Source organism: Seriola lalandi, unplaced genomic scaffold (genome assembly GCF_002814215.2).
Source record: "Seriola lalandi dorsalis isolate HSWRI2012SDOR001 ecotype SW California unplaced genomic scaffold, Sedor1 jcf7180002049696, whole genome shotgun sequence".
NCBI lineage: Eukaryota > Metazoa > Chordata > Actinopteri > Carangiformes > Carangidae > Seriola > Seriola lalandi.
This window is the reverse complement of record NW_019520249.1, coordinates 1-18134: the sequence shown is the minus strand read 5'-3', so window position 1 is coordinate 18134 and position 18134 is coordinate 1. Positions and strand designations below refer to the sequence as shown.

Below are 18134 nucleotides of genomic sequence, written 5' to 3'. Positions count from 1 at the left end.
ATTTACTGTATTTGTATTTTCCATTTATTTAAGCATCTGTTCAGTTCGATCAAGGTCTGCTTGTAGTTGAAGGGTAACTCACTAGAGGGCCATATTTCACCACATTTCAGTGTTTGGTCACAGGACCTGAAACACACTCATTTTACAATAAACCCATAAGATATGTGTAAGAGTTCATTGTCAGCAGACATAAGTGTGTTTAAAAGGCATACAGGAGTATATGGTTTAGGTTGTGTCCATTATGATGTCCAACACAGAAAACAGCTTGTGTAGCAGATGACAATTATTTTATGTGGAAACTATGATCTGTGGGTGCATAAAATTCATTTTTACCCCATCAGCTACACTTTTTTATATAGCCTGATTGTACAGGCTACTGGCAATGAACAGCTTACTGTTTATTGAGCTTACTAGTAAATGTATTAGTTAAGAAGCCGATGGCAGGCACCACCCAAGGAGTTTGTATTGTTATTGAAAGATTTTACCACTAAATTAAGTGTCTTGGAAGGGTGTGACCAGTGTCAGAATTTGTCTTTAAGAATACTACTTGTCATGGCTGCACAAAATGTCAGAAATGACAGACCAGTTTCCATGTGACCAATTAATTATGTATCCTGGTTGTTGTGTCAGTATTGCTACCTTCTTGAAGAAGGGTGAGTCAGTGACCAGCCGTATGTCCGGAGAAACTCCTCTTCCTGACAGAATATTGTTGTTCACATTTATCCCCGGTGGGTCCTCTTCCGCGTGCATTGTTAGCATCGCTCTCGGGTTTAGTGCAACTTCAAGATGAGTCACAGTGTGTAAATAGAATAATAAGTAGCTGTTACCAATTAGCCGACCAAACGGAGCCACACACATGCATTAAGAGCGCAGTAACATTTTGCTATAATGTTAATTAATTTCGTGCCGGATAAATAGATCAAAAAATGTTCATTACATACATATATTTTTACATGAACATAGACCGCGATGTAATATTCAACACAGTGCGTCTGTCATAGAGCAGTGTTAGCAACAACCAATCACTAGCTCTCTTACTGGCACGTCCGGCGAGTTTGACCTATGGTATTGCATCTTCTTCGGAGGGGAAGTATGGTGGCGGCAATGTTATGGAGTTTCCGCTACTCCTCTGCTTTCATGCCATAGGTTAGGGAGCTAGCAAGAGAGCTAAGTTAGCGTCACGCTAGGCCTCCAGTGGACCAGCGGGAGAGCTACCGAGATCAAACACTGCTATTCGGAAGGAGACAAATATCCCTTTATGAATCTGCATGAGAACAGTTAAAATCTCAGAAATATGGTGGTTCTCAAAATTCGAGACCAGGTAAGTGTTCGTTCTGTCAAAAGCAGATCTAAGTTTAAGCTAATGTTGGCTGGCTAGCGTAAGGTAGCTAGCTGCCCCGATTTCAACCATCGCCAGCGGAATGTAATTCGAGTCTCTTAAGCTATTCTCCGAAACGGAAGGGTTTCCTAAAGCCTTTCATGGAAATCTACATATTGAATGGTAACTTTAAGGGTGAAAGTGAAGCATAGCGCTGTCAGATGAATCACATATGGAGTCATGTTTTTGGCGATAATAAGAGCCATCACATTTACACAGACACATGGTCAAGCGGTTATAGAGTTGTAACCAGCTAATGAGCCTGTGTTTATCTCCAGCAATTAGCCAGAGCCTGCGCAAAATGCCACCAGCTATTCACTTGGAAAGTGACTACTTAGCATATTGTGACAAAACAATACAAAGCTGGGCTTATGTTGTCGCTTGCAAGTGATTCAACGATTTAATAATAGACACTAAATCTCTGCAATGTGGATTGAGATGATGACCACAACAACCAAAGTGATCTGTTGATTGTGACATTACTGTGACAACTGGACGTTTGTGACATATATATGTAAACTACCTTAGAAAGGGAGGTTTTGTGATAGCTGGGAAATAGGATAAAATGTAAACACTTAATAAATAGCGTAGTATTTTTCAACGGATTCACCTCACTAAATGTTTAATTTTATTTGAATATCACTACCGTTTTGTGGAAGGGGGGCTCTGTCATAACACCCTGTTCTGTTCAGTGATTGTTAATGCTGTGAATGTTAAATTTTGATAAAGCAGCTTGATCACAACCCTTTGTGTGATCAACTGTCTGTTGTAAATACTGCAAATAAATAAGCCGTCTCTGTAAGCTGAATAAGGAAATAGTATTTTAGCAAAATGTATTTATTTCTACTATATAAATACATGCAGGCAAACTGCTGTGTAATGGTTATAATAAATGTTTGAGGTGACTGGCAGTGTGACAGTATTAGACATGTGTCCTCTAACTGTATTAAACACTTGCCACCTACTCATGAAAACGAGAATAGCTTTCTGTTATCATCTAAGAACTGTGTTTTGCACATGCCTGCTATTCTTGTAACATATTATGTACGTGCATGTGTCTTTCATTGTGTGTGTGCTTGAATGATCGTGTGCCTAGGCTCCTGTGAGCCAGTGGAGTTGCCAAAGAGCTGTCTCCATGGTGATGGTATTAACTAGGCTGGCTTGTATGAGGAGAGGAGGTGCACAGTCGTGCAGCTAGAGAAGCATAGAAAATCTCCTACACCAATCATGCAGTACTGAAGAACTGAAAACAACAAAATGCAGATTTGTCCTTCCTTGTAACTGTGGGGGATATTCAGAAATCGTCAAAATGAAACAGTATAAGAAGCACAAGTGCCTGCTTGTTACCCTGAATTAAATCCTCAGTAACTGTAACCTCCATTGCACCCTGCAGATATTCATGGGCATTATAATAAGTGAATGAAAGGCCTGTGCTATGTTTTTAAAATGGGGCTGTAAGCTACTGACTCCCTGAATGGTAATGATAATTTTTGTCTTGCTTATTTTAAATACTTTTTGAACATCAATCCAATTGCTGAAATACATCATGTGGCTCAAATTTGTACGAGGGCAAAACCTATCTTGTCCTTATGGTTTCATCACATGTCAAAAGGAATAATTTTACCCAAGTCGCCATGCGTAGTAATATACTATAGTATAGAAGCCTTACAGTACAGCCAAAGGTGAAAGTATTTTGGCTCCGTGCTTGACTTTAAGTACCTTGCTAGCTACTGAAACCTATGGGGAGGCAGTTCAGTTCAGCTAGTTCTGTTTGATACAGTTTGTAAAGTATGTGGCTCTGTGCCGTGTTAACTACACATTAAGTATTATGAGGTACATGGCTGCACATTAGCTAATTAGCTAGCTGGGCAGCCTAATGGGTTAAATGAGGGATGAGATCTTAATGAACAAATGCACTCTGCATGCTACATCATTCTGAATGTATGCAAAAAGAAATGCAACTCATGGAAATGGTTGTTTCCAGAGAGCTTGACTGTTCAAATTAAAGATTTTCCTCCTTTTTTTTTTCCACCAAAGGTGTTTTGATGGCAGATAAAGGCAATGCAAGATAATACAGTTTTCATTAAGCCAAATGTTGCAGCAGGTGATTTTTAAACTCTGCTGACTCTTGGCACTTTTGGTAACAGGAACCTCCTGCTTCTTTATCTTACATTTTGCACAACATTTGAGTATCACCAAATTTCACAGATGTTACTAGTGGAAACAACTTCTAACTGGTTGCAGCTGTAAGCTCACCACGATGGCTTAAATTGTTTTTTAGAAACTTGACTATAGTCAGGAAAGGGTTAAGTTTTTGTGGAAGCTAGGAATGTTCCATCTGGGTCTTTCATGGGTAACCAGTTGCAGCCTCTGGAAGTGATCCCCTGCCCTCACTGTTCTCCCCATCCATGCCAGCCTCCTCCCACAGGCAGTGGAAAACTGCCTGATCAAACACTGTGCTGGTGTTATGGAGGATCAGATAGGGGAGCACAGTAATTCTGAGCTGGCCAACATGATGCATGAGGGTCCGTTAGCAGACTTAATTGTACAGTTTGTGACTGTTTATAGGGGCATTGATTTCAGCATTGGTTTCAGGTAAATGTGATCAATTTTAGAGATGAAACACTAAAAAAAGTTGATGTTATGCTTTTTAGCGGTGACAAACTGATTTTCACCCAGCTTGGTATTTTATGAAGGACCAGGCCATCCAGAGATGAAATGAAAGATGAACTAGTAATTTTAAGTTGACTCTCTTTGGGGCTCAGACTTTTTGTTTATGATGTGGCAAAACTACGCTTTACCAACAAGTGAGTGACCATTTTTTATTCTGAACAATTTGGTGGCCAAAAGTACACGTTTGCAGTGGCAGCTGGAGTTTAATGTAGAAGTTATCACTTTTGGTTGTCATTATTCTTACAGTGAGCACTGCTGAGCGGACTGTTGAGCATTTGTAAGCAACTATATGGATAAGATGCTGTAGACACTCTGTCAAGTTTTAAGCCTGCTGTGTTGGAGCACTGGTTTCTTAGTCCCAACTCACTCTTTAGGGACATTGCGAGTGTTGTGAGAGAGCTCTGTCTTACAGGAAGTATTGGCAAAATGCTGCAACAGTGTCACAATAAATCACTTAAGCTACCCACACATGGGCAAATATTGCCTTAAATCTTTATGGTTTTAGTTGCATGTCTTATAAAACACAGTTACTCTCTTGGAGATCTTTGATTTTTTTTTTTTAATTAGGCATACATGAATGTTCATGCCAAATGGAAATAAGGAAATATATACATATTTTTCTAAAATACACAGCAGTATTTTCCCTGTGTATACTCCCCTAAGAAGGGTGGAGCCAGCTAAATTAGAAGCCAGGGCAGGAATGGCACGATCTTTAAGAGTCAGACTTCACAAAAAACTTCAACAACTTTCTCCTTTTCTCCAGTTTTATTTTGGAAACCTTGTTTAACGTTTATCATCTTTGCCACCTGTTGTAATAGTGACCGAGATCAGCAGAGGATAGTTTTCTCTTTTTTCTCGTTCTTGTTTTTTGTCAAGATGCAGACCGTCACAGGAGGCTAGTCATGCTAAAGTTTAAAATCTATCTGGACAGAAAGTGAAGATGGGCAGCACATCAGTCATATGGAGCACATTCCTGAACTTGTTTTAATTTAAAGATTGTGGTAATTCTCTCTGTGGCATAGTGTACACATGGCTTTCTGTCTTACCAACAGATTGTAAACACAGAACAGAATTAGAAAGTAGCTTCTCAGCTTTTGTCAGTATTGATCCTGACAGTCTGCCTCCATCAAGTTCTGATTTGTGGAGTCATTGTGTTAAAATGCCTCTGTCAATATTTAGTGACTTTGTCGCAGCCTAAACATGACTGTTTAATCTCAGTGCAAATGAATCGTGTGTGTATTGTGGTGCTTGATGACGAGGATCCAGAAGTCTCTCTAAGGTCTAAGGTCTCCAAGGTTTGAATGGTTATTGTTTTCTCAAATGTTACCTATACTGTTGGTGTTTCATGTCTGACACCGTCTCTTTCTTTTACAGCCTGCTTTGCTGAAAGCTATCTTCAATGTCGACCCAGATGAAGTACGCTCACTCATATTCAAAAAAGAGGATGTGAATGCACAGGTAATCCCAACAGACTCCCACTAAAGCTGCACCCGTTTTCTCTTATTTATTTTAAAAAAAAAACATCCCAACAACACTGAATTTAAAACCTCTCGTGTATAATTGTCCTTGAAAAGCCTCGTACAACTCTTTCAATTAAGAGTTGCAGAGTACAAAACAGCACCTGGTTGGTTTTTACAGTTCCCATTGCATGATCTGGCTCTACTTATTTTATTGCATTCCTCACAGTTACTGCGGGGGGGGGGGTGTTTGTTTCAAAATATGGCTGGGTTATACTTGCTTGTATTTCACTGGAAGGCTTTCACTGAATTTATGTTTTAACACCCTTTTTGCCTTGAATGGCGACTGTGTGGCTGTCAACATTTAATTGCTATTTCTCCTTTTCATGCATTCCTGATCTGTTGGGACATAAAAAAATACACTTTTTCTTTAATGTCCCAACAGGTCAGGACAGACCATATTTGCGTGTATAAAGTAGAGAAAGAACACAAGGTTAAAGTGTAATGCAAGCTGTTATGTGTCTTTTTAGTCATAGTATTGTTTTTCTCTTCACATTCCTACAGGACAATGAGAAGCGAACTCCACTGCATGCTGCTGCCTATCTCGGAGATGCAGAAATTATAGAGCTGCTGATTCTTTCAGGTATTTTTTTTTAGGAGAAATCTATGTAAACAGGCTTTTAAAGTCAAATACAGCCATATTATTGAAGGAGATAGATATGGCCAAACTCATCATATATATTTGGGAACGTTCCTCGTGATATTTGCATCCACTGAAACCTTAGAGAATCACCTTGGGCAAAGTCATTGTCACCTTTCTACTCCCCACCATACATGGAGGTCCTGACATACTTGGTTCTCTTTTCCGGGTACTGGAGGAAGTGGTGAATGATAGCAATGTTACCCTGTCTGACAGCATAATGACATGTTTCAAATGTGACAAACAGTTGAATATTTATACGCCTATGAGGCCAGATGGTGCATCTGTATTCAATATTGTGAAATAGCTCTACATGCACCCTTTGCAGTCTGCTCTGCAAATGGAGATATTACAAAACAGCACTTCATTGCTGTTGAAAAGGCCTCAGTCATTTTGTTGAAATGCTGCACTAGATGTCATGTAACTGCATGACCTTAAACAGTCTCACAGCCAATGTCCTCTGACTCGTAGGTGCCAGAGTAAATGCCAAAGATAACAAGTGGCTCACTCCTCTGCACCGGGCTGTGGCCTCCTGCAGTGAGGTATGTGAATGTTTCTTTTATTCTCTATCACACATTGTTTTACAAATCAAAACAATCCACACCTATATGTGATGACTTCTTGCAGGAGGCTGTCCAGGTTTTGCTGAAACACTCTGCAGACGTAAACGCCCGAGACAAGAACTGGCAGACGCCGCTTCACATCGCTGCAGCCAATAAGGCTGTCCGCTGCGCTGAAGCCCTCGTCCCACAGCTTAGCAATGTGAATGTGTCAGATAGGGCAGGCCGGACTGCGCTGCACCATGCAGCCTTCAGCGGTCATCTGGAGGTAAAATTAGTCCCGAAGTATTGTTTGATTGTACTCTGTACTGATTGGGCTGTACTCTTAAGAAGTGCTTTAATTCCTTTAGTATTGATTTAGTTGTACCTTAATGGATAGACATTTGAATATCAATCCCCTTAAACAAAACGTGTGCTGACTGTGTGGCTGTACAGTCTGTCCTGTCTGTGTTGTGTCTTGTGTTTTTAAAACTGTAACCACCTTATTACTATTCATATTGATGAATACAGTATAATTCTCCTCTCAAGAGAGGATGTACTTTGCACACAAAGTTTTTACTCGCAAACTATTGGTTGGGTGTGTTACCTAGCTGTTACTGAAAGGAAGTGTTTCTGCTTGCCTCATAAATGTGTAAACACATTGGGCATTGTACAATGTTCTGTGCAGAACAACTGAACAATGGCTACATTTTCACCCATTTAAGAAATATGAGATGAAACAATCAACATGTCCATATAAACCCGCCACTGTTTAACAGTCATAACCACAGCTATTAGTTAGACAAACATGCAGACATTAGTCAGCTTTTCCTTTTTAGAAATAGTTATTTCTCTTTGTCTATCTTTTGTTTTGTTTTGTTTTTTAATACTGTATGTATAAAAAATATTTTAACAGCAAATTAAGTTACTTTATCTTCAGAATTTGGCGTCCTTTGTGACTTAGTCTTACAGGTTTTACATTCCATTTTAAACAAATAGCTAAGCTCAGCCTTTGCTGTATTAGTGAGTGTATAGTAAAATCGAGGTTGGGTAGGATGATAATAATCCCTTTTGATCTGGGTGTCAGTTGCACAAATCCAAACATTAGGACAAACCGGAGAAGCCACAGCTCAACAAACAATAAAGTTGCTTTCAAATGAACCAGTCATAGCTTTTTTAGAAAATAAAATAAATTTCTCTCAGATCATCATTTTTTAGACTGACACTGCGAGTTGTCAGTCATAAATTGTGGTCACACAGTCAAGGGCACAATATGTACAGACAGTGCTCGCCGAATCGTGCTTGCATGCAAATAACTCATTGCAATCATATACTTGCATGTAAAGTAGATTAAAGTTTCAATGTTTCATCCAATTATGGGGTAATGCAAATCAATGCATAAAAGACATTCAAAGAACTTTTTGGTTATTTAGCAATATTCCAGTAAAACGCACAAGAAATAGCGAGGTGAGGACGCGCAGTTGTAGCCTATGTTCAATGTCATAACATAACCTATGCATATGCTGCAATATGGGCACTGAGTGAAAACTGACAGTTTCATGCTTATGTCTTCTCATTCTGTTGGTTTACCTGCATTGAGTTTATGCTAAAGGTCAAAAAGTTTTTCAACCCCCATTTGTTTATGGATTTTAAAAAAAGAGTTTAAAGCCTTGTGGAAGCTCCTAATTCATGAGATTAGACTGAATTGAAAGTAGCTGTACACATGTATGTGGTGTACAGAGCATCAGTAGGATCAGTACGTTAGCCCTAGTATTAAGGCATTAAACACCATGGTTATATGAGTTGCCACATTGACTCAAAGGCAGCAGAATTGGTAGTCTTCAGGTTGCAACTCCCCTTGACATCTTTCCTGATTGCTCTTTTTTCTCTATTGATGTTGTTAGATGGTGAGGCTCTTGCTCTCCAGAGGAGCAAACATCAATGCCTTTGACAAGAAGGACCGACGTGCAATCCACTGGGCAGCCTACATGGGTAATAAATCAACCACATGGATTTTTACATCAAATTACATTCGGAATTCATTTCATATGCTTACTAAAAGTCACCAGGATATAATTATAATATGTAGTAGTGTTTTTTCATATTTGTTTTAACTATATGTAAAAGCACTAAAAGTAATACACTCTGAAATTAGTACTTTTATTTAACAAAAATACATGCATATATTTTTTTTGTTGATATGTAATATATTGATATATTTTAGTTTAAGGCCCTTTAGGAAAGATTGTATATACAGTTGCTGCATGGAACATATGTGAGAGATGCATATGAAGTTATAACTAACTTACTTCAACTAACTACCTACTTATAACTAACTTCAACAAAATATACCAGCAAAGAATCTTTTTAAAATGTTGCCATTGACGTCAACATTTAGAAAAGAAATTTAACATTCAACCTTGAAACTGTTATTGTGTTTAGTTTTCTGTACTGTCTGCTGCAATAATGTTGCCCAGTGTAGCCAAATACGACTGTATGAAATATTTGATCATATCTTGATAGCATAGACATGTAATGAAATCATTCTCTTTTTGTCTTCAGGGCACATAGAAGTGGTGAAGCTGCTGGCATCTCATGGGGCCGAGGTGGCCTGCAAAGATAAGAAATCTTACACCCCCCTACATGCGGCAGCCTCCAGTGGAATGATTAGTGTTGTCAAATACCTCCTGGACTTGGGGGTGGATGTAAGTTCCACCCACCTTCATTACACTGTAGACACTGCCAGATCTTATTATCTGATCGAGAGAGATATGTTTTGAATAATGACTCAACAGATTTCTATATTGTGTGCTATAAAAGTAACAGCCCTGTATTAGTACCAATTTGTACTTTGTGTTTATCTTCCTGTCTAGATCAATGAGCCCAATGCATATGGCAACACACCCCTCCACGTGGCCTGCTACAACGGGCAGGACGTGGTGGTGAACGAGCTCATTGAATGTGGAGCTAATGTCAACCAGGTGAACGAGAAGGGCTTTGCACCTCTCCATTTTACCGCTGCCTCACGCCATGGGGCGCTCTGCCTGGAGCTGCTAGTGTGCAACGGGGCTGATGTCAACATCAAGGTGAATAAGAATGTCTCCTCTCACTGTTTTAACACGGATTACTTGGAAAAGAGATGCACATTGTGAACTAGGAAACTTACACAGTCTCGTGTGTCGCTTGTGTTTGGATCCAAGTGTAAAGTGGCCGTAAGTAATTGCACTGCAACATAACTGTGCCTTTTTTCTGCAGGTCAGAAGTAAAGTTTTATAACTTCTCATTTTTTTTTGGAGCCTGTTGATTGGGCATTATACTTTATAGCTGAAAGCCATAGTAATGACCATTGCTGATACCACTATGATCTTGCTTGATTCCAGAGTAAAGATGGTAAGACTCCCCTCCACATGACAGCCATCCATGGGAGGTTTTCTAGGTCGCAAGCAATCATCGAGAATGGTGAGCTTCAGCCTAACTGACGTTATTTCCCTCACTGGACAGCAAAACTAAAACTGCCTCGTAGTGTAACGCTTGCTGAGTGCTTGTTTTTATTTTCTTCTGAAGGTGCTGAAATTGACTGTGAAGATAAAAACGGAAATACACCACTGCACATTGCTGCCCGATACGGACACGAGCTCCTCATCAACACTCTCATCACCAACAGAGCTGACACAGCTAAGTAAGTCAGCCTGTTTGCCCTTTTCCAGCAACTGTTCCAACTTTATACAATGTGAAAGAGCTCCATGTTTAAAAACCTTTCCAAAGCTGACAAGTGTTGACTGGTATGTAGCTGATATGGATGATTACAGATGATTCTATACTATGTACTATGCACCATTGATACTGGCTAAAGCACTATGATTGTGTCTTTTTTAGACGAGGTGTTCATGGTATGTTCCCGCTGCATTTGGCTGCTCTCAGTGGATTCTCTGACTGCTGCCGAAAGCTCCTGTCCTCAGGTGAGCAAATCTTTATTCAAGTTGTGAGGCTGTCCACAAAACAAAATGATACCAGTCCTGTATTTGAATTGTTATGATACTGCAGTTTAATAGGCCAAAATTCTTGACAAGGTTTTTCCTTTTGTTATCCAAAATTTTAACACTTCAACACATCTGTACTGTAAAATATCACATACAGTAAGCAGTATATGTAAGATCATGCCCTTTACTCTACGCAGGCTTTGATATTGATACTCCTGATGACTTCGGAAGGACCTGTTTACATGCTGCAGCTGCTGGGGGGTGAGTACAGGAATAGCATCTTTAATATTAATAATTAGTAATAAGTGTTAAGATATAGTTCATGACCTGTAACAAAAATAATATTGTAATTATCACTACATCATCATATAAATCTCTCTAACCCCTTCAGAAACCTGGAATGTCTCAATCTTCTCCTCAACACGGGTGCAGACTTTAATAGGAAGGACAGTTTCGGCAGGTTTGTTGCATTTACTGGTCGACTTAGATCAAGAGTTTGTCCTCTGCCAGTTTCTGTTAAATTTGAACAGTGAACTGAGCGATGTTTGCTTTTCCAGGACCCCTCTGCACTATGCTGCTGCCAACTGTAACTACCAGTGCCTGTTTGCTCTGGTGGGCTCTGGGGCCAGTGTCAATGACTTAGACGAACGGGGCTGCACTCCGCTCCACTACGCTGCTGCCTCTGACACAGATGGAAAGTCAGTAATACTTTGAAAAATCTCTTTTTTTAAAGGAGGTGGTGCCTGTGTGGCAGGCAGGTTATGTTTGAGGGTTTTTGGGATGAAAGCTCACTTGCATTATCGGTTATGCTAAGTAACAGTTCAAAGAAGATCTTGTTTCCTTGACGACAGCTTCTTTGTTGTGTGTGCAGGTGCCTGGAATACTTACTGCGAAATGATGCAAATCCAGGGATCCGGGACAATCAGGGCTATAATGCTGTGCACTACGCCTCGGCGTACGGACATCGCCTCTGTCTGGAGCTGGTGAGAACTTTACTCCAGAGTAAACGACATATGATGATCAGCGTGTCCATATTTACGTCTTGCTGTATTGTTATGTTTAATGCCTCACTGCTTCCCCCACTCCATTTTACAGATTGCAAGTGAAACACCTCTAGATGTGGTGAGTAGAATTTGTGCTGTCTTCCATGTGTATGTTTGGGATTTTTCATGTCTAAAATAGGCCACAACTCACATAGATCAGTGTCATTATATGAGCAGGAAGCTCTAACTTCTGCATTTGGTTTGTTCAGCTAATGGAAACCTCAGGGACAGACATCCTCAATGACTCTGATGTCAGAGCTCCCGTCAGCCCCTTGCACCTTGCTGTGAGTGTATTACCTTTATATTGGCATTGTTCTCGGTCTCAGTTTATTTATGTTAACTTATTCATGGTAAATTAATCTTTCAGGCATACCATGGTCACCACCATGCTATGGAGGTTCTGGTACAGTCTCTGCTGGATCTTGATGTGAGAAACAGCCAAGGGCGCACACCATTAGACCTGGCTGCCTTTAAGGGTCATGTAGAGTGTGTGGATGTCTTAATCAACCAAGGAGCCTCCATCCTTGTCAAAGACTTCACCTTGAAGCGAACCCCCATCCATGCTGCAGGTATTTACCTGGAGTTAGTAGGTCATGAATTTGCCTACATTTGACTCTTCAGACCCAAATACAATATAGTGAGTAATGCTAATGGAGTTTCCTTTCCCTACAGCTACCAATGGTCATTCAGAATGTTTACGTTTGCTGATTGGAAATGCTGATCTTCAAAGTGCAGTAGATATTCAAGATGGGAATGGACAGTAAGTAAAATGTAGTGAAGTGATTTGTTTTTCCCCACTTATGTTCTAAAGTAATTGCTGACATTATTGTTTCTTATCTCTTAGAACCCCTCTGATGCTGTCGGTCCTGAGTGGACACACAGATTGTGTGTATTCTCTGTTAAATAAGGGAGCCAATGTAGAAGCCAAAGACAAGTGGGGCAGGACGGCCTTGCATAGAGGAGTAAGGGGATGTCAATATTCTTACATGCATTTTTTCTCCTTGTGGCAAGTAATAGTCACCTGAACCACATTTGTTTTTGAATCTGGGTGGAGCAGCCCTGCAAAGAAACCATAAGCACAAACTTCCCTCTCTTTGTCTTTGGAAGGAACCAACTGAAAAACACAGCTCTTGTCATTCAATTACATCATCATTCAGGGTATAATCAATCATCAGTAAAAACTGCTTTCTTTCCTCAGGCGGTGACCGGTCATGAGGAATGTGTGGAGGCCTTGCTTCAGCACAGCGCTAGCTTCCTGGTGCGAGACTGTAAAGGGCGCACACCGATCCACCTGGCAGCAGCATGTGGACACACTGGGGTACTGGGAGGCCTGCTGCATGCTGCCCAATCAGTGGAAACACTCCCTGTCTTAACAGACAACCAAGGCTACACCCCACTGCACTGGGCCTGCTACAATGGTACAGAGACTAGGCTTTGAAGACCTCTTAAAAAGAAATGCATATAGTTATGGAAATGTTTGGCAGTGTATGCTCTTAAATACAGACATGCGGCCAAGAAAGTTAATTGGAGCGCTTCAGCACTTGTAGATTTAAAATACTCATCCACATTTTATTTTTCATGTTACGTGCTCGTTCTTTATATTATTCTTTTGTTCAATCTCCTACTGCACCCAAGTTTGAATTTTGAAGTGTTGATAAGGAAAAATGTTGAAGAGAGCCCCGGCTGTGAGCACCCAGAGATGAAGGCTGGTGCAGCTAATGCTTTCTGTATTCTTTCCTGCAGGTCATGATACATGTGTGGAGGTTTTGCTGGAACAGGAGGTTTTTCACAAGGCTGAAGGCAATTCTTTCAGCCCCCTCCACTGTGCTGTGTAAGATCCTCTGCTGTCCTCTGTTTCCATCAGTGTATGCAAGGACAGAACCTTCAACAGAAAAAATAAATGGCACTTTTCTCTTCTTTAGGATCCATGACAACGAAGGTGCAGCCGAGATGCTGATAGACACTCTGGGCCCTGCCATTGTCAATACCAAAGACAGTAAAAAAAGGTATACATGCTCATATAAGCAATGTACAGCAAGAACTGCAGCTTCAAGAGTTTTGTAACACACCTGATTCTGAGCACTTTTCTTAGGGAATCATTATTTCAAATGAAAAATTAAAGAGTAAAATCTTGTATAGGATTGCTTGATTTAAAAGCCTTATTCTGATGTTATTTGTGCAGGACCCCCCTGCATGCAGCAGCCTTCACTGACCATGTGGAGTGTCTCCAGCTGCTGCTGAGCCACAACGCTCAGGTCAACAGTGTTGACACTGCAGGGAAGACCCCACTCATGATGGCTGCTGAGAATGGCCAGACCAACGCTGTCGGTACGATTGCTTCTCTGCTTTGACCGGCAGACTGGGAAATATCACTGTGGGCATAATAATCGGCGCAGTATTGAATTAATAAGCAATGTTGCATTGAATTAACTTTAATTCGCTTTTCGTTGTGATGTGCCCTCTCACCCTCACTGTTAGAACTGCTGGTGAGCAGTGCAAAAGCAGATCTCACTCTGCAGGATGCTGTGAAGAACACTGCACTTCATCTGGCCTGCAGTAAGGTGTGTATCACCATATGGTGGCACTATTATTACATTCTACCGCAGCAAATATACAGTATGCTCCATAATACTGACAATCTGTATCTACTATACATTTTGAAGCTACTGTATATGGTTATTTTGACATTCATTGTTCTGTACCTCTTTTCTACAGGGACATGAAACCAGTGCCTTGTTGATATTAGAGAAGATTACAGACAGAAACCTCATAAATGCCACTAACGCCGCCTTACAGACGTATGTATCACTTGTATTATATTATTGTCTTGTCTCTTCCTGTATCTGAGTGATGGAATGAGTGGTAGTCTTTGAAGATAACTGTGTGGATTTGAATTATTATCAGTGATGCAGAACCAACTGAAAAATATTAACCTGTCTGCGGCATATTCATGTTGAATCTTTTCTTTTAAGGCCCCTACATGTGGCTGCAAGAAATGGTCTGACTGTGGTGGTGCAAGAGCTGCTTGCAAAGGGAGCCAGTGTACTTGCAGTTGATGAAAACGGTAAATTCAGAGTAACATTTCTTTTGGTATATACAATCAATTATATATTTTCTCTCTTACAGTACATTCAGAAGTGGAGACAACAAAATCAGAAATTCATGGATACTTAAATGGATTTAAGAATGGCTTTGGGCTCCTTTTTATTTTCCAGTTTAAAATAATTCCACACTTCAAATATTTAAGTTGCTTGTCAAACTTCTAAAACCTTTGCCTTATGGATATTGTTCATTTAGGAAAAATGATAGCTGACATATTGGATAAGAATTTGATCAGTTGAAAGGCAATTAAATCACTTGCTATCACCTGCCTGGGTGATATTCAATACTAATCTTTTAGTTTAGTTCAGCTTGATTAGAAATTCTCAGACTCACTGGTTTAAAGAGGATGTGTTGTATAGTCAGATTTGATATTAAATGAATTTGATAAAGCTCATAGAGCTCCAGCAGTTTTAATCAAGTGAATGACAAAGTCCTATGGATACCCTATGTTGTATAGCGCTTAACAGGTAACTAACTGTTATTTATACTCTAGCACTAAAACTAACATCAGTACAAAAATGTTTAATTTAAGCATCTATACGGTTAAAAGGGAAATTCAGTCATGCAGCTGAAAATACACCAAATATTTCAGGTTCTCAGTAGTTAGATTTTGCAGCTTTTCTTGGTCTAACATGAAGCTGTGTATTACTTGTATAAAATGTGTAACACTGGTGCACTGTCATTGTTTCAGGTTATACACCCGCCTTGGCTTGTGCCCCCAACAAAGATGTGGCAGACTGCCTAGCCCTCATCCTGGCCACCATGATGCCTGTGTCCCCCTGCACCCCGGCACCAACCCTCCCTTTCAGTGCCATTAACCACTACACCACCAGCCCCTCCAAGAGCGTCACCTTCGACAGTCTGCCCGTGCTGCGCGGTGAGCACAGCTCCTACTGCAGCTTCAATAACATCAGCCATCACGAGGGCTTCTACAAGGACGAGGAGCTCAATGACTCTGATTCAGAGACGTACTGAGGGACAGGAGGAAGTGATAAATGCATAAACACACACACTGTGTCTTAAAAATCACCCACCGCCAGCTTGGGAGGGCAGAAGAAGAGAATAGCCGCCACAGGAGCCTTAAGAGTCCCCCTGACAAGAGAACAAGAGAGGGAGGAGGTGCAGCAGGCTGGCCCACATTCATCCCGACCTCATCCAGCACCAGGTGTCCTTCCAGCTGATACTGGACCTCAGCTGCTTTACCAACACTGACTTCTTGCGTGCTAAAAACTTTACTTGTTGGGCAGACAGCGACCTTTGTAAGGCAATAACATGCTGAAGAGGGATGGTAGCACTTCACAGAGAGCTAAATGGACAGGGACCAAAAGACATGGACGCATTTTAACCCAGTTTTAACTGTGTACATGAGATGAGAATTTGGGTTGATCAGTTAGCGGGGGGGGTAGAAGGAGCCAGTTTTCATTTTGGAAATTTTTGTGAGGCGTTTAAGAAGGTTGATATCCTCACACTACATTCGTCAGACTACACTTGTCCTTCAAGTCTGTAAGTCATACAGGGGGAAAATCATTTATTTTTTGAGATCAAAATTTTAATATAGCCATGTTCATGTCTTAAACTCCTTATCTTCTAGGAAAAAAATCAAATTTTCTGACCTGAGTAATATAAAAACATTTGATATGTGCACCAGGTAATTTTTAAGTTGATCAACCTTACCTTTGTATATTGACCTGTCCATTGCGGTTTAGTCTTTCAAGAATAAATTATTTGTGTACTTTTGGTTCCTATTTATGTGTTTATTTTGTGCCTTCATTAGTTACTGAGAAAAGATGGGTTTGTAGAGGCAGCTGTGAAAGTACAGTGATGCACACTAGGTAAGTAATGATACAACTGTAAGAAGCACTGATCCAATACTGAGGTAGCTGAGGCTCAGCTTTGTGAGGAGAAACACTGTAAACCAATGATAGGACAGCATTTGATTTTCTTCTGTTTGAATGATATTTTTTTGCTCTTGTAGTCAATGTTTGTTGACAGGTTTTGCTTGCTTTAACTTCAAAAAAGAAACCACTCAATCCTACCATGATTCAAAATTCCCTTTTCTGTCTGTTGAAAGATCCTTTTAACTGGAAATGTGTACAATACATTTGCTAGCTTCATTAGAATGGAAAAGATTTTTTTTCTTTTCCTTGATTTTTCTTGAAGAGGGATGAAACTAGCATGTATATAGAAATTATGACTGTGAATTCAAAGCTCCAATGAATTCTTTCAGTACTGAGATTGCTGTATATTTTATGAGTAATAAAGAAATGAGTTATTTAATAATGAACACGAGTCTTTATGGAGTATTGCCTTTAATTCTGTTAAAAACATGGCACACATGAAGCAACTTGAGAGTCTGTTTTCACAGAAGACATTTTGTCACAATAGGAAAATCACATGTAAAATGTGTTGTTTTCAAAACTTTTTCTAATGGTATCTTGAGTGATGTTTATCAATTTGACATTATCTATGAGACTTAATTTAAACCTACACTTGATTATTTTCTATAAAATGTTATAAATGTGTTTTTTTTGTTTTGTAAATTCTATGTTGTGTTTGCAGCTTTGGCCAGGGCACTCCTGTAGAGGAGATTTATAATTTATAATAAGTCAGTAGTAGAATTTGCAGAGTAGTATCTGTTTTTTTGGATGCAGTTAATGTTAGTCGTGCTACATCCAGCAAACTTTTCTTAGTTACTTCATGGTGTAGGAATGTTTTTCACAACCTATGACAAGTGATGCACTGATCAGACTTCTTTGAAAACAGCAATTATTGAAACACTATAATGATCTAGGTTTATCTAAAGCAGCATTAAAATCTCCAAACCTGTCACCGTTATTAGTTAATTGGATATTTCAAAAATGTATTAATCAATTTCAATATTATATATTTAATATAGAGCTGAGTTGATTATTTGATTATTCAATTAGTCAATTGAAATTTTGTGAGAATTAATCTAAACAATTTTGATAATTGTTTTTTACGCAAAAATGAAGAAAAGTGTTCCAGCCTCTAAACTAAATATTCAATTTTTTTCTTGCTCTTCTATGTTGGTAAATTGATTAGTGTTTTGGGGGTTTGTATTGCTGGTTGCACAATATTTCACCTTGGAATAGAAGAAACTGTTATGAACATTTTAAGTATTAATGGACATTTTATACATTATACAACTAATTAATATAAAAAAAAAACCCCAATCCAATCGAGAGATGAATCGATATTGAAAATAATCATTCAGTTGCAGCCCTGATTTTGTAATTTAATC

General features: G+C 39.6%; 1 protein-coding gene across 1 annotated transcript; it reads left to right on the top strand.

The window, feature by feature from the left end:
* The first annotated feature begins 1127 nt into the window (after nt 1–1127).
* On the top strand, nt 1128–17156 carry ankrd28b (ankyrin repeat domain 28b). Its single transcript, XM_023398671.2, has 28 exons — nt 1128–1321; nt 5426–5509; nt 6073–6151; nt 6680–6750; nt 6836–7036; nt 8652–8739; nt 9310–9452; nt 9621–9833; nt 10128–10206; nt 10312–10426; nt 10624–10706; nt 10925–10988; nt 11119–11187; nt 11285–11425; nt 11599–11710; nt 11823–11849; nt 11980–12054; nt 12138–12339; nt 12443–12530; nt 12615–12732; nt 12969–13188; nt 13514–13601; nt 13693–13776; nt 13953–14098; nt 14249–14331; nt 14486–14568; nt 14743–14834; nt 15564–17156. Exons 1-28 carry the CDS (start codon nt 1295–1297, stop codon nt 15845–15847), a joined length of 3159 nt encoding a protein of 1052 aa, XP_023254439.1. The 5' UTR covers nt 1128–1294; the 3' UTR covers nt 15848–17156.
* Nucleotides 17157–18134: the final 978 nt, after the last annotated feature.